The 14,473-nt window shown below is 45.3% G+C and overlaps 1 protein-coding gene across 7 annotated transcripts in view; it reads right to left on the bottom strand.

The window, feature by feature from the left end:
* MAST4 (microtubule associated serine/threonine kinase family member 4) overlaps nt 1-14,473 on the bottom strand; it is a 1,854,902-nt gene that overhangs the window by 551,869 nt on the left and 1,288,560 nt on the right. The window contains exon 1 of one of the 7 annotated variants that reach the window (XM_086960705.1): nt 2,094-2,454. The exons of 5 other annotated variants lie outside the window; for them this stretch is intronic. In XM_086960705.1, the coding sequence (XP_086816831.1) occupies nt 2,094-2,173 (80 nt within the window). In that variant the 5' untranslated portion in view covers nt 2,174-2,454. Of the gene's footprint in view, nt 1-2,093; nt 2,455-14,473 lie in introns of those variants that run through there. One more of the 7 variants, XM_086960703.1, reaches the window with a different exon arrangement.

The following is a 14,473-nucleotide window of genomic DNA, read 5'->3' as shown; positions in this document are numbered from 1 at the left end:
GAGGCCGTTAAGGGGCCACCCAATGATTTCGCCCCTCTAGTCTCAGCGAAACCTAATTGCACACGAATTAAAATATTTTGGTCAGGAGTATTTAGACTATAATAAGAACATTACTTTTAAGGGGGTAGCCCTCTTACCCGAATATACTCAAAGCGCTTCCGGGCCTCGACAGGGAGTATGAAGCGCCACAGTCCAACAGAGGATTCTAGGGTAGCATTCTTTCTATATATTTGTAGCACTGGGCTCTGATGTTTTCTAGGTTGGTTTGCGCTCTATAACTACCTTAACATACACCTAAATGGTATATTTGTTTATAGTGGGCACTAATAGAGGTGGGCGAGCCAACAAATTAATAGGGAGCCCGAGTCAGAGCCGAGCAAAGGGTCTGGCTCAGATCTTGGAGTCCGGTCACGAGCCGAGCCACCTTGAAAATGTTTGAAATGTACATTGTACAACACTTAAATTATGCTATAGCCTCTTCAAAACTTTTTTTATGTATATCTTCAACATATAAAAGCTTTGGCATTAATGTCACATTAAAACAATGCACTGAGAAGTACTTTATTAAAAAGTGATAGTTTTTAAACATGAAGCATTAGTGAACAAAAAGGCAAAATAGTTGTCATGTAAACCCTGTAATAGCCCAGATAATTATAAAGTAACATTAAAGTCAATTAAATCAAACACAATAGATTGTTTGTACAGTTGGTATTCTGAACTCGCATGTTTAAAAGTGCTTACATATGTGATAATGAACACTTCTGGTGATAGAACATATTTGCCTAAGATCAGACAGTTTAAGCAGGGAAGCAGCAATTTATTCATGGTTTCTGGTACTACAAGTCAGGGGCCAAATGGTTGCCTACTTGCTGTTCCTTATGTTAAGCCTTTATTTTGTGCATTGTTCGGCAGTTTTTACCCAAAGTTATTGGGTACTTCACATGAGCAGCAGTTACATTACAAAAGGTCCCCATTCATAGTTTGAAGGCACGGGGAGATTAAGTGATGTGTCCAGAATCAGCCGACGCTGTGACTCGAACCTGGTTCTCCAGTCCACAGCTGTGGCCGTAATGCCACATCCTGGGTATAGGGAGGCAGGCAGGCAGAAGCCACATGGAAGCTCAGCTTGTTAGGGGCCACAAGCCATTTGCCTCAAACTCGAGCTTTCAGTGGCTCGCCCACCTATAGGCGTCATCACCCACAAGGACAAGGTTATCCTAGCTCCGAAAATACATACATAGATCAAGAGAAAAAGCCAATTAAAATGAAACCTTTCAAGATGAGTATTAGGTGGTGTGCGTTAAGGTACAATTAGTAAGACAGGATGACACAGAACCTTCTATGTGGGTTCTAGGCCAAGTTACTAATATGAAACTCTGGAAAGTATTTGGTAGCCTGTGTGTGATGTGCTGAGGGATGAAATATCCCTCCACTTCCTGTCAGAAGGCTCATCTGCAAACACCACAAAAACAACCCGTATTATCTTTTTGATTATATTCTTCTCAGAGGCTCGGGACTTGTGGGAGCAAAATGAGCTCCCGTCCCAATGCGCACCACCACTCCTGGAGTCGAAGGCCTCCGTAGATGCACACACACAGCTGCTTGTGCTGCCTCTGCCCACGCAGTCCCCGCGTCAGGCATCTCCCCAAAGACTGGCACAGGTAGGCGCACCTATAGATGCTATGACTAGACAGACACAAAAGAAAAGTTTGGAGGGTACCAAAGCTGCCATCTGCTCTCACTCAGTGGCAGCGACAATAAAAGGACTTTATCTGTGCTCTCAAGAACCAGTCGTGTAAAGGAGCTTTGATGGGGTGGAGTAAGTCTTTAAATGAAGGCAATTTAGCAAAGTATAAATACCCCAAATAGATGTGTACGTCATGAGGAAGACACCACTAATGTATCCAAACCCATTTCCTGTGACGTCTTACCGACACTAACACATCATAAATGTACACGCTTAAAGATGGCTTTGCTAGTAGCATTGTACACATCTCTGTTGCACTGAGACCGGACGTGCAAACCTGAACAAATGCCAAGAGTCCAGCGCGAGAGAAGCGCGCGGCGCAGCGGCGCAGGTGAGCCGAGCCTACCTCTGGGTCCGGCGCAGCGGGTTCCTCCTCCGAGGGAGAGTAAAGTTGGACAGGAGAGTCCAGAAGTTCGAGTCCGACATCTCCGGTTCAGGCACTGCCCTCCGTGCTGGCGGTGGGTGAAAGGCTCTCTGCTTGCATGGTGCTCCTCACATCAAACCTGCCGCTCGCGAGCCCCTCGCACCCAGCAGCGCAGCTCCTGGCAGACAACGCACTCCTTCGCAGCGCTTCTCTGGGTCTGGGGTTCACATCACAACACACACTAAGGAAGCAACTCCTGCGCACCAGCCCGGGCGCTCCTGCAAACTCTAAATGCGATCTGCCCAGGGTGCTATGTCATCTGTTTGGCATCTACCATTCAGCCTCTCCAGAGGGGGAGGTGAAACGCCATGTGTGTGTTCTCTCAAACGAATCGGAGAGGTTCTACCCTGGTTTCTATTCTCCGTTCACAAGGAAATGATGTACTGTAGCAGACCATACAGTGTCGGAGTACACCTCAACATGCTCAGTTCAAAAATGTAAGTGAATAAAGAGAAACACCCCCTACAATTACTGATTCAAGCAGCTTCCCTGAGTTCCTTTATAGCTCTTAAACCTGCCACCTTTGAGCTCCTATGCTCTTTATTTCACCATGAGGGTACGACGGCAACGCAACAAACAAATAAATATTACGCGAAAAGGAAACACGTGTAATGTTCTCCCGTATTTTCACTTAGTGCCATACAGCGCACAGTCTCTCAGATCTAGAAAAGTCTTATGAAACACTATCGTTGTAACATCATCTTACAAGTTGGGACCTGAGTACCTACCCAGCCTGTGGACACACTCTTCTGAACACGTAATAAACGAAAACAAACACGGTGAGGTAATTACTGCGTGGCTGTCACAAATGTCATTTAATTACCAAATAAGAATGTAAAGGTTTTAGGGGGAACCCGTGATTCAGTGCTTTAAAAAGTGCTTATGAGGCGCACGTCTTCCTGGGTACCCTTGACACTCCGTGTAATCTTAGGCAAGTCACTTAGCGTCCCTGTGACTCTTCAATACCGCAATTAGTTTCCGGTACAAACTGGTTCCGCCACTCGGAGCCTGGAGCAAAGGGCTGTCTTGATTATTATGGTGGCTAAGAAGGCAGACATAATGAAACAGACAATCCCGCCCTCGCAATCCATTTCCCTGTTTTTATGACGTACAGTATGTATCCAACCAACACCCTTGGCCATGGACTACTAGTACGTAGACAGGTCAACTTGCATATAGCTTTTTGGAACATAAAAGTGTCCTTCAGGTCGGACATGCACTGACGACCTCTGGGTGGAAAATGTACCTCCTAGTTCTGGTTGGTTTGGCTTTAGTGAGTTGTGTTTCTTGTGCGGCCAGCGCACAGGTGCTGCACCCCTATCCTGCTCCCCCTCCCTTGAGGTTAGTAGAGGCCTATATAATTGCGAAAGAAGAACTCAGTGCGAGAACTTAAAAGAATCTGGTGCAGCCTGGTCGACCTGAGGACTTCAGGCAGTCAAGCACTACTCACAGGTGACGGCCAACACATGCCAGACAAGTCCGGGGAGGTTGGCACTCTCATAGAGAAAGTGCTACCCTGAGTATCAGGAGCCTGCACCTTAGTGGCTACTACTCCTGTCTAGTGCTGGACACTCACCGCAGACACACAGCGCTGCTATCAATCAATCAATCATTTGTAAAGCGCACTACATACCCGTGAGGGTCTCAAGGTGCTGGGGTGGGGCCGCTACTGATCGAACAGCCAGGTCTTGAGTATCCTCCTGAAGGTCAGCAGGTCTTGGGTCTGTCACAGGCTCAGTGGGAGGGTGTTCCATGTCTTGGCGGCGAGGTGGGAGAAGGATCTCCCACCGTTGGTTGTTCTTCGGATGCGCAAACGATGGCGAGTGAGAGGTCGGTGGAGAGTAGATGGCGGTTGGGGATGTAGAAGGAGAGCCGTCTGTTGAGGTAGGCTGGGCCCGTCTTGTGGAGTGCCTTGTGTGCGTGGGTGAGTAGCTTGTAGGATATCCTCTTGTTGACGGGGAGCCAGTGCAGGTTTCTCAGGTGGGGGTGATGTGGCCGTGGTGTGGTACGTCGAGGATCAGTCGTGCCGAGGCGTTTTGGATGTGTTGTAGTCGTTTGATGAGCTTGATCGGGGCTCCCGCATAGAGGGCGTTTCCCTAGTCGAGTCTGCTGCTGACGAGGGCCTGGGTGACTGTCTTTCTTGTATCTGTCGGAATCCATCTGTAGATCTTGCGGAGCATGTGAAGGGTGTGGAAGCAGGAGGAGGAGACGGCGTTGACATGCGTGGTCATTGAGAGCGTTGAGTCGAGGAGGATTCCCAGGTTGCGTGCGTGGTCGGTGGGTGTCGGGGCTGCCCCCAGTGCCATCGGCCACCAGGAGTTGTTCCAGGCTGAAGGGTTGGAGCAGAGGATGAGGACCTCCATTTTGTCCGAGTTCAGCTTCAGACGGCTGGTCTTCATCCAGTCGGCGACGGCCTTCATTCCTTCATGAAGGTTGGCTTTGGCTGCGATGGGTTCCTTTTTGAGGATCAGCTGAGTGCAGTCGGCGTAGGAGACTATGTTGAGGTTGTGCCGTCGGGCTACGTATGCGAGGGGGGCCATGTAAATTTTGAACAGCATCGGGTTGAGGGAGGATCCCTGGGGTACGCCGCAGATGATCTCGGAGGCTTTGGAACGGAATGGGGGCAGGCGGACGCTCTGGGTTCTGCCGGAGAGGAAGGAGGTGGTCCAATCCAGAGGCTTGTCTCAGATCCCTGTGGCGTGAAGGCGTGCGCGTAGTGTGTGGTGGCAGACGGTGTCTAAGGCGGCAGAGAGGTCTAGGAGGATGAGTGCTGCGGTCTCGCCGTTGTCCAGCAGGGTCCTGATGTCATCGGTGGCGGCGATGACCTTGGCCGGGAAGGGGAGCAGAGAGATGGGCCGGAAATTCTTGAGGTCTTTTGGGTCTGCCTTAGGTTTTTTTGAGTAGGGTGTTGATCTCAGCGTGTTTCCAGATCTCTGGGAAGGTTGCGGTCTCGAGCAAGAGATTGATGACATTGCGCAGGTGGGGTGCGATGGTGCTGTTTGCTCTGTTGAAGACGTGGTGCGGGAATGGGTCCGATGGAGAGCCAGAGTGGATTGATGGTGTCATTGATGCTCATGCTGGCCCTGGCTACCATGGGGTCTTGGTCGATGGTGTACGGAGGGTCTGTTGTGTTGCTGTCTGTTGGGGCTGTCTGGGTGTTGAAGCTGTCGTGGATGTCTGCTGTCTTGCGGTGGAAGAAGATGGCGAGGGAGTCGCACAGGGCTTGCGACGGCGGGATGTAGTTGGTGTTGGAGCTGGGGTTGGAGAGTTCCTTCACGATGTTGAAGAGCTCCTTGCTGTTGTGTGTGTTGTTGTCGAGGCTGTCTTTGAAGGAGGTCCTCTTGGCCACCCTGTTGATGTGGTGGTGGTTGCGGATGGCGTCCTTGTGTGCTGCGTGGCTGTCCGCAGTTTGTTCACTGTGTTATTTCTTATCTAGTTCCCGTCTTGCTATCCATCTCCAAATGAAGAACCTTTACTTTTTTTAACTTTCCTTATTAAACCAAGGTTACATAGACATTTTAGAGGTCACGCTGACAGTTGTTACTGGGACAAAGCTCTATCTCTAGTGCCGGTACCCATGACAGACTTGTTCAGCACGGTTCTCTGCAGTAGGTGTTTTAACCCACTGATGTAACTTGATAGGATTGGAACTTACCTAACAGATCTCTTCCACTTAACTATGGTGGTGCTCAGGAAGAACGGATCAATACACTTCCACTGTCTGGGGATGCTGTCTTCACCCCCATTGTGTGCCATGCTATACCAGGCTCTTCTGATTTACACCGTTAGTCAAACTTTAAAGGCAGAGATCAGAAGCCACTTGTTCCAGCATTGGGGAATCTCCTCAATGTTTGCATTATTTACCCATATATATTCACACATTGCTATGACCATAAGGTTACTTCCCTCAAGCGCAGCCCAAAGTTTGTGATATTTCCTAGTATTTGCGTCCAGCAATTATTTAATGCTTCCTTCCCCTGGGCTGATTAGCTGTTCTTGCTGAAGCAGTGTGCTTACAGCAACCTAGGCGTGGATAGACTGTTCTCTGATCCCAGTGCATATTAAAGTATCTAATATAGCATGATCTAACATGCAAATGTTGTTTCATTCTACATTTGTGCACCCTCTGATGGGATGCTACCTCCAAAAGCCTGCCCTGCATTCTCAAAAACCTGTCTTTCCAATGACCCTCTCCTCACTTTCCATCCTCTGCAAGACTCCTCTCTCAGTATAGCCTACTTTACTGCCATCATTTCATTCCGTAAATTTCAAAACATCCTTTCAACTTTGAAAGCCACACCTGAAACCTAACAATACCTAATCTCCTCATTCACGAATTAATCCCACAAACCATCTGCATGAACTCATGCACTCTTCCGCCCCATGATGATGCTTAACGTCTATTCATTTTATCCGCCACATAGAAACTGGAATGGGTTTCCTGGGAGCCCCAGACAAGCCACAATAACCACAGGATTAAGCACTAGCCTCAGGTTCCCGGAGTAGTGTGGATCATGGTATAAAGTGCTTCAGTGCCTCGTCGGGGTCAGGCTGCATATATGGAGACTTGTAATGCAAAATATACTGATCATAAAATGGAGTCTGGCTGTGGTGCTCCAAGATCTGCCTCAGCCTGTCCCCATCTGGCAATCATGCTTGGCCTCATTTCTGGATTCACACGGCCTCACTCCCTGGCACGAACAGCTGTTGTGAAAGCGGCTGTCAGATCCTGTGCCCCAAGGTCAGGACTCTGAAACTTCATCTCTCTGTGGCATGGCTGAGATACAACTTCACAGAAGAACATGGAAGGACACCAACTCCGCAGGGGCAAAATGCAAGCCCATTGATAGATCTCCTTTACCACAGCAAGGCACGGATGTGCTTTGTGGATCCCTAATGTAAGTGCACGTAAGGTCATTGCACAACTCAGAGATGTGTCTATTTGGGAATCTGCAGGTCTAAGTCTCAATCCATTTTTGTTCACGTGAACACCAATGGCGCTGCTGCCAACACAAAGTGTGTGTGTGTGTGGGGAGGGGGTGAGGGGTGGCAGTGTCGGGGAAAAAATATAAATAAATAAAAGTACGCTTACCTTCCTGCTGGCGGCCGCCGCCTCTATGATCCTATGCTCCAGGAAGGACCTGCAGTCCCCATGAGCACCGGCTCTCTGACTTCCCTACGGCCAATCCTAGCACTTCTTGAGAAGCGCCGGGATTGACCTGAGCGGGCTTGTTTTCTGCTCCAAAGGTGACTGGAAGCCTGCGCCTGCTGTTCTTTCCACTGGGCAATGCAGCTCGGGTTTGGGAGATGTCGGTGCTTATGTCTGTTTGGCCGTCCTGAGCCGGCCTGTCCAATTGACATGCGCATACACCTCCCCTCTAAAAACAAATACCCATACACACCCCCTCCAACAATAAAATAGACATACACATTCCCCCAAAACAAATACCCATACACATCCCCTCCAAGAATAATGTGTTCCATATCTGTGAGAAATTTAAAGCATAGCTTTTTAATAATAGCCTATTACAGGCCCCTAGGTTAGAAAGAAAGACATTTTTCAGTCCCTAGAAGCTCCTATGAGATATAATTAACATAAAATAAACAAATATAGAATAGTCTGTTGCTAATGACCAGCTGAGAGCATTGGGTGAAGTGGTACTTCCTGGAACTGGTAGGATCCTTTGTTTCTTTGTATTTGGACCTTCTAGTTGCCATTTTTCTACATCCTATCATGATGCAATCACTCACCAACTCCCATTCTGTCGCAAGACCTGCGGGCTTTATCACAGTTCACAATCATTCTAACACTCCACCCAAGCGTTGTGTATATTCTACCTATTACATAATTGTAGCTACTCTCAACAAGTGCTTTTTGTTTTTGTATTTTTTTCCCACAGGCGTTCTGGTGTTTTTTTTCTTTATATTGAACTTTTCTTAAATAATTTTCAACTCAAGTATCTTGCAACCTTCGCGTGCCTGGGGATGTTAATCTACACTTCTACACAAATCACGGTGGAAGGGATTGGCCTAATTTCTAAATACGACCAGGACCAAATACATGTCCTTTTACAGGCAATTGATTTACCTTGACAAAAAAAACTGAAAATGCCAAATCAGGTTTTCATTGATGCTCGGTTTTAACATCATTGTGTAGTTTCACTTCGCAGACAAACATTGGGACAGAGATAAATGGGGTGAAGCTTCCATGTAACACACCTGTCAAGGGCTCTGGCATATGATAAATATCGATTGCATCCTGCCAGGACAGATTTCCAAAATTTCACGGACGTGCACTGTGGCCATCCATGCGTGCTAATAGCCTCTTCAGCAGACAACCTTCCTCATCCACACACACTAGCTGCCGTCTTCGTTGTTTTAATGGTGATGCAGGAATTCAGCCACGTTGTGACCAGCACCCAGATAATAGAATTAGATGGCCTCATGGTACTACTCACAGTTGTTGTTAATAACCTATCTCTGCGTGGTGGATGTTTTATACTCTCTGGATTCGGTGACTAATCTTGAAAGTTTTACAGAGAGAAATGCCATTGAGCACAGACATATATGGCCAACCTTCGAATGATTAAAAATAACTTCGCCCCCAATAGAGAACCCTATTCACACTTCCTTTTCATGGCCAATCACCCACTAAAGTGAACATGCAGTGGATGCTGCATGGGATTTAACACAAGATAACCTTAAAAATAATGTTCTCCCTCGCCCTAAAGATTCTTTGAAGAAGCACTTTTGGGCTCCCCACTGGTGCTTTGGGCTTCCCACTGGTGCAGTAACACAACACCAAGTGCCACTATACTGTGGGTTCATTTTTATACAGGCAAAATGGTGCTAAACAAAGTATAGTCCTCTCAATATGTGCTATTTATTATACCATTATATTGGCAACACTTATGTTGTATGTAAATAATGCTTTGTACATGCATACCATATAGTGCAGATAATATAATGGTAAAATGCATAGCATATACTAAAAAAATATTACTACACACCCAACCCTAACCTACCGCAAGCCTCCACCTAACTTCGAACCATAGAACTAACCTTAGCCATGAACCAAATACTAGCCCTAACCCGGTGGTGAACCTTACCCCAGACCAAGCCATGAACCGAACTTAATTGTTATCCGACAATGTTATTTCAAATAATGTGTTAACTCCTGATATCTGAGCCTGGCAATTTAATTACTGACAATACTTTAGTTCAATCACTATTTTATACTTTTAATTGTCTCATTATGTTGGGCTCCATCTGTTTCCCTTCTTAACTCTAAATCAAATTTACTTTGCTTCCCTCCTAAACCAGTGATTCATTTGGTCCAATGGTAGCAGGTGGGGCCCACCCGCACTACTTTTTGTGTCTAAACATTTATTTTTTTTCTTATCAGACTGACTAAGTACAAAAGTGAGAAAAACACAAATGGGGAAAAGAAGAATAAAGATACAGGAAACAAAGCAGGGATGAAAAAGAACATGAAACAGTGAGATGAAGTGGCAGGGAATGTCTGGTTGTGGATTAAAGAGGCATGAGAACGAATCAGGAATATGCAGAGTTGATATTCGCTGCCACTAACATTCAGGTGCGGGCATTTGAGCAAAACCTTTTTAAAAATGACTTGCTGCCTACAAACAATCAGTTTATCACTTGGCATTGTTCTTGCACATTTATGTAGAGTTGAGATTCAGTGTGCTTGTTCCCCAGACACCTGAGAATCCTAAGTCCAAGGTTGCTAAATAAAACACCAATGTTCACTATTTAAAATCAAGGCACTATTAGGGGCGGATAATTTACTATGCACCAAAGTGATAGAATATCCGCCATTACAGAGATTATCAACAACGCTGAATAATGCACCGACCTGCAATGCCTTCTGTTCCTTCTTACTTTAACCACCTTCGAAGTGCTTTTCATGGTTGAGGGATCTGCTAGCTGAAGATGGAAACATTCAAAAAGGTAAAAGGCTCCAGGGCTTCGCCAGATCTTTCATGAGCAGGTGCACCATGTACTTACTTGAACCAAATGCACAATCAGGGTTAAAGCACTGCTTATGTTTTTTAACTGCCTTTCCATTTTCATCAGAGCAAAATGTTCTTTTCTTTGAGATTATATCAGAAATAACAACGTGAACAGAAATGGTGGCAGTCCATGCCAGGAAGCTCGAAGCTATTTTCTCACCTGAATGACTGATGTAATAAGGCTCAGTCCCAGGAGAGAGGCGAAGCCAACCTTCAGACTTTTCCTGCATACTTTTGCTTCACGCCATTGTTTCAAACCTTGAAAATTCAAGATGAAAGATGCACTTTGCAAGGAGAAGCTATCTTCATGCGCCTTACGACCTTCTGAAATTCAGGACAAACTAATGGCTTTAAGGGGGGTTATTAAAATATATTTCAACCCTGATCAGTGTGTCTGGCTTTAGTGCTCGTAGTCTTAAGAACTATAAAAATTATAAAGTTCATGGGGTAAGAATTACTATGACAGTACTACAATAATTATTCAGTATAAGGTATTACCAAAAATAGGAACAGTGCTCCAAACCTATGTGTGTCTTTCTGTTTTTGTCTGTTTGGCTCAGCGATGGAAAGGCCCGGGTGCACTTCCACGAGGATTTCTTTTCATGTGACAAGTCCACCCAATGGTTTCGGTCATAGCCCATCTAGAGGGTGGACTGCCTCGGGACCGCTCTTTAAGTGATATGTGGTGAATGCAAACATTCAAGCTTCAGACATTTATTTTTAGAACACCTGTAGAGCTCTTTAAGTTGTTTGCAGCCACGTTCAGGGCAAACGTGTCTTGATTTTATAGCCAACACTTTTAACGTTTTGTGGCGTTACCAAGTGGTGATTTAAGTTTGCCTTCTGTGTTAGGAGAATGTACTCCTGAGTAAAATGGTTTCACATCTGGCAAATTCCAATTCCACCTGTGAAATCTTGCAAGAGTATACTTTAATGTCAGACTTCAGGAGTAATAGAGTAGAGGACTCCTTTTAGAAGTAAGTTAGGCTGATTAGAGATTTATTTTATTGCTTGGCTCCCCAATATGGAGGAGCAGCAAATCTACCATTTAGTACTACATGATGTGAAATGGGACCGCCTGCCAGAAATACTGGCACAAACAGCAGAGTTCTTAGTTTCTAGGAGACCCGAGTACAGGCCTAGCTGAAGCAGAAGTTATGCTTCAGTTTGTGCTTCAGAAGACACAACAGAGCTGTTTATCTGCAATCAAGCTCTGGTCTTGTAGTAACGTCATGAAGCTTAACACTGCTGTTCTCTTGCTCATTAAGTGCACTCACCTTGATGGCAGATCCTTTTCGACAGATGGCCTTCTTCTTTGAAACCCGGATTCACAGAACCCTTCTTTTGGCTCTTAAACTTATTGTATTTGGTTGATCTCTTTTGACCTGGTCGTTGTGTTTGCATTGATAAATGAATCATTCACTTACTCACTGATGCATGATTAGGTAAGGCACTCTCATACATTTCTGGACATATTTCAGTAATCCCAAATATTATTTCTGCAGAATTTAGTCATTATATTGTAGCTGTAATCTCAGGATAAAAAAAAAAACGGATAAATTAGTAAAATATCTTTGTATTCCTTTTTTAGGTCTGGCTACAGACACTGTAAGCAGCCTTAAGAGCTTGTGTCATCAACTCTTTCAAAAGTACACTAAGAATTAGAGGGAATGGGCTTTGAATCTCATCCTTTCAGAAACTTACGGTCACATATTTTCCATTGTTTGGCATTGCTACAAAGGGCTCAATTGCATGTTGTGATTGGTTAAAGTGCTCTATTTAGGTTCTCATTGGGGTTTGGTAATGGGGTATTAGAGAATAATCTTGTTAGACTGCAGATGTGACATGAAGTGCTGCTTGTAATAGAGTTGGTGTGTGGTTTTTAATGTACTTACTTTTCTCATACAATGACATTGTAATTGATAATTTATGTTTTTTTGTTTAGAAAATGTATATTACATGTTTGGATGCCTTAGCCTATCATAAAATCACCCTGCACTACTTGTCAGGGCATTCATATATTTCAATTTACTGTCACGATATGTTTGTTTACTGTGTTTTAGTCACAAAGTAAGGAGGTGTACACACACAGGATTTCCAATGAATATACTGGGCTTTTGTCAAAGTATCTGCTGTGTAAGATTTGGCTCTGGATTTGTTAAGCTCACCATTACCAAAAAGATATAAACTGACACCCTTTCTTGACTTTCTTCTGTAAAGGTACAGCTTAACTTTGAATATGCAGTATGTAAATTTAAAACCAAAGGACCATACACTCACCCTCCATATTATTGTATTCCATGATGTTGCTTTATTATAAGATTTTCCTCTAGCACAGCTGAGGGCAGCACATGCATAGTGGCCCAAATTTTGTAAGCACTTTCCAAAAAGCAAGTTGTATGGAATTTGCCAATGCTTGTTTTGTCAAAGGAAAAATAGTTTGCATGTAAATTCCTTTCTTTCAAACATCTAAGTTAAATGAGGAGAAACAAATGCATTTCCCCTCACTTAACAGAGCACACTGCCCAAGGTCATTTATGTGTACGTTTAAGCGTGCAGACAACCATAGGAAAAGCATTGTTAATATGTGTGAGCATTCTTAAAAATATGACAATGAGATGTTCTCCTCGTTTGCATTTTATTCTCTTGAGTACTCCTCCTACAATCCACTGAGAACGCATACTTGTATTCTAGCTACCACAAAAGAATGCATACAAATATGTATATTTGAAGATTGTCCACATGCATAAACAACACTTCATACGAAACTGGAGTTGTGAAGAACCAGTGAATTTTGCCTGTTAAATTTGCAATTCTATCCTGCAGAAATGTATCTGTAACGTGCCGCTGTTAAAAAGCGCTTAAGGTTTGATATTCTTGATTCTAAAAGAAAACAAGCATTTACTATGCAACGGTCTCGCCTTTGCAAAAGTTTGAGTTATTGGCATTGTAAATAACAACATTTTTATTTATGTGTTGGTTTTGAAAACCGCTAAATAAATGGCATTGTCATTTACAATGCCAATTGCTTAATCTCTCGCAAATGCGAGACCTATTGACCTATTACATACACACGCACACACACACACAACCCCCCCCCCCCACACCCCTCACCGGCCTCTTGGTGTTGTCTAGTGTGGAGATCGCCCTTTCTCCAGTCAGGTCCTTGCAGTGATTGGCAGCCCGGGCTGCATTTTTTGCGGTGCGACCAGGGATGGAGTAACGCGGCCCGGTGATCGCCAGCGCCCGCTGCTGCCCTTTCGTGGTGGAGGTCCGGAGGCCGGCGGCTGTGTGGATTTATTAGGACAAGACATACATGTGTAGAGTGGGGTTCGGCATACATGCATTGCAAAGCTCTTCATACAGTTCTCTCCAACCGCAGTGCATCGGTCCGTGCCATGTCACATCACACCACTAACTTGAGTTCTGTTGAATGCAGAGGTTGGCCTCTAACCTGCTTTTTTTAAAAACTCGTTGCTATCCTAGCATGCATTAACCTTTTTGATGCTGATGACGGAACCGCTCTGTCATCAGCCGCGGTAGCGCTGTGCTGACGACAGAGCGGTTTCGTCATGGCCCGCTCGCCGCGCCTGCGCGGCGCGGATTACGCGCCTGCGCTGGGCGTTCCATTGAGCGGGCGGGGCCATGACGGAACCGCTCGTAATGAGCACAGCTCAACCGAGGCTGGTGACGGAGTCGTTCCGTCACCAGCATGGGCGCGCGGCGCGGCCGCCCCGCCCCCTTAGCGCTGCGGCGGAATAGCCGCCGCAGCGAAGGTGTTAACTATGTGGCAGCGAAATGTCACTGAACATTGTGGTGCATATTCTCCACACATTTATAGCTATTGTAATACATGCGTCACCCTCTTGTCATCCTTAGTTCTTGCATTCTATAATAAGTAGATGCAAACAAATCTACCATAAAAACCCATGTATCCTTTTGCACAGTATGCCCTTACCAGACCCTATATCAATACATGCACAATGTGACCTTAGAATCCTACACAGCTGCTGCTAAATGTGCACCTTCACTCAGTGAATGCGGTGTTTTCTCGCGGCCTTAAGCAATCGACATAAACGCGTGCTCAGACTGCCGGCCAAATTGTGCACACAGTGCCTACTCACACAACCCACCACGTGAGAGTCAATGCTCCCACAGAACCCTATATCAAAGTGACTTTATTCGCCACCCCCTGTCTGGTTTCTATGGATAGAAACTGTTAAAATGTGTATATGTTGATGATTACTGTTTTTAGTAAAATGTATATTT

Source organism: Lissotriton vulgaris, chromosome 3_1, assembly GCF_964263255.1.
Source record: "Lissotriton vulgaris chromosome 3_1, aLisVul1.2, whole genome shotgun sequence".
NCBI lineage: Eukaryota > Metazoa > Chordata > Amphibia > Caudata > Salamandridae > Lissotriton > Lissotriton vulgaris.
The sequence above is the reverse complement of the archived record's forward strand: the minus strand, read 5'-3'. Positions and strand labels throughout refer to the sequence as shown.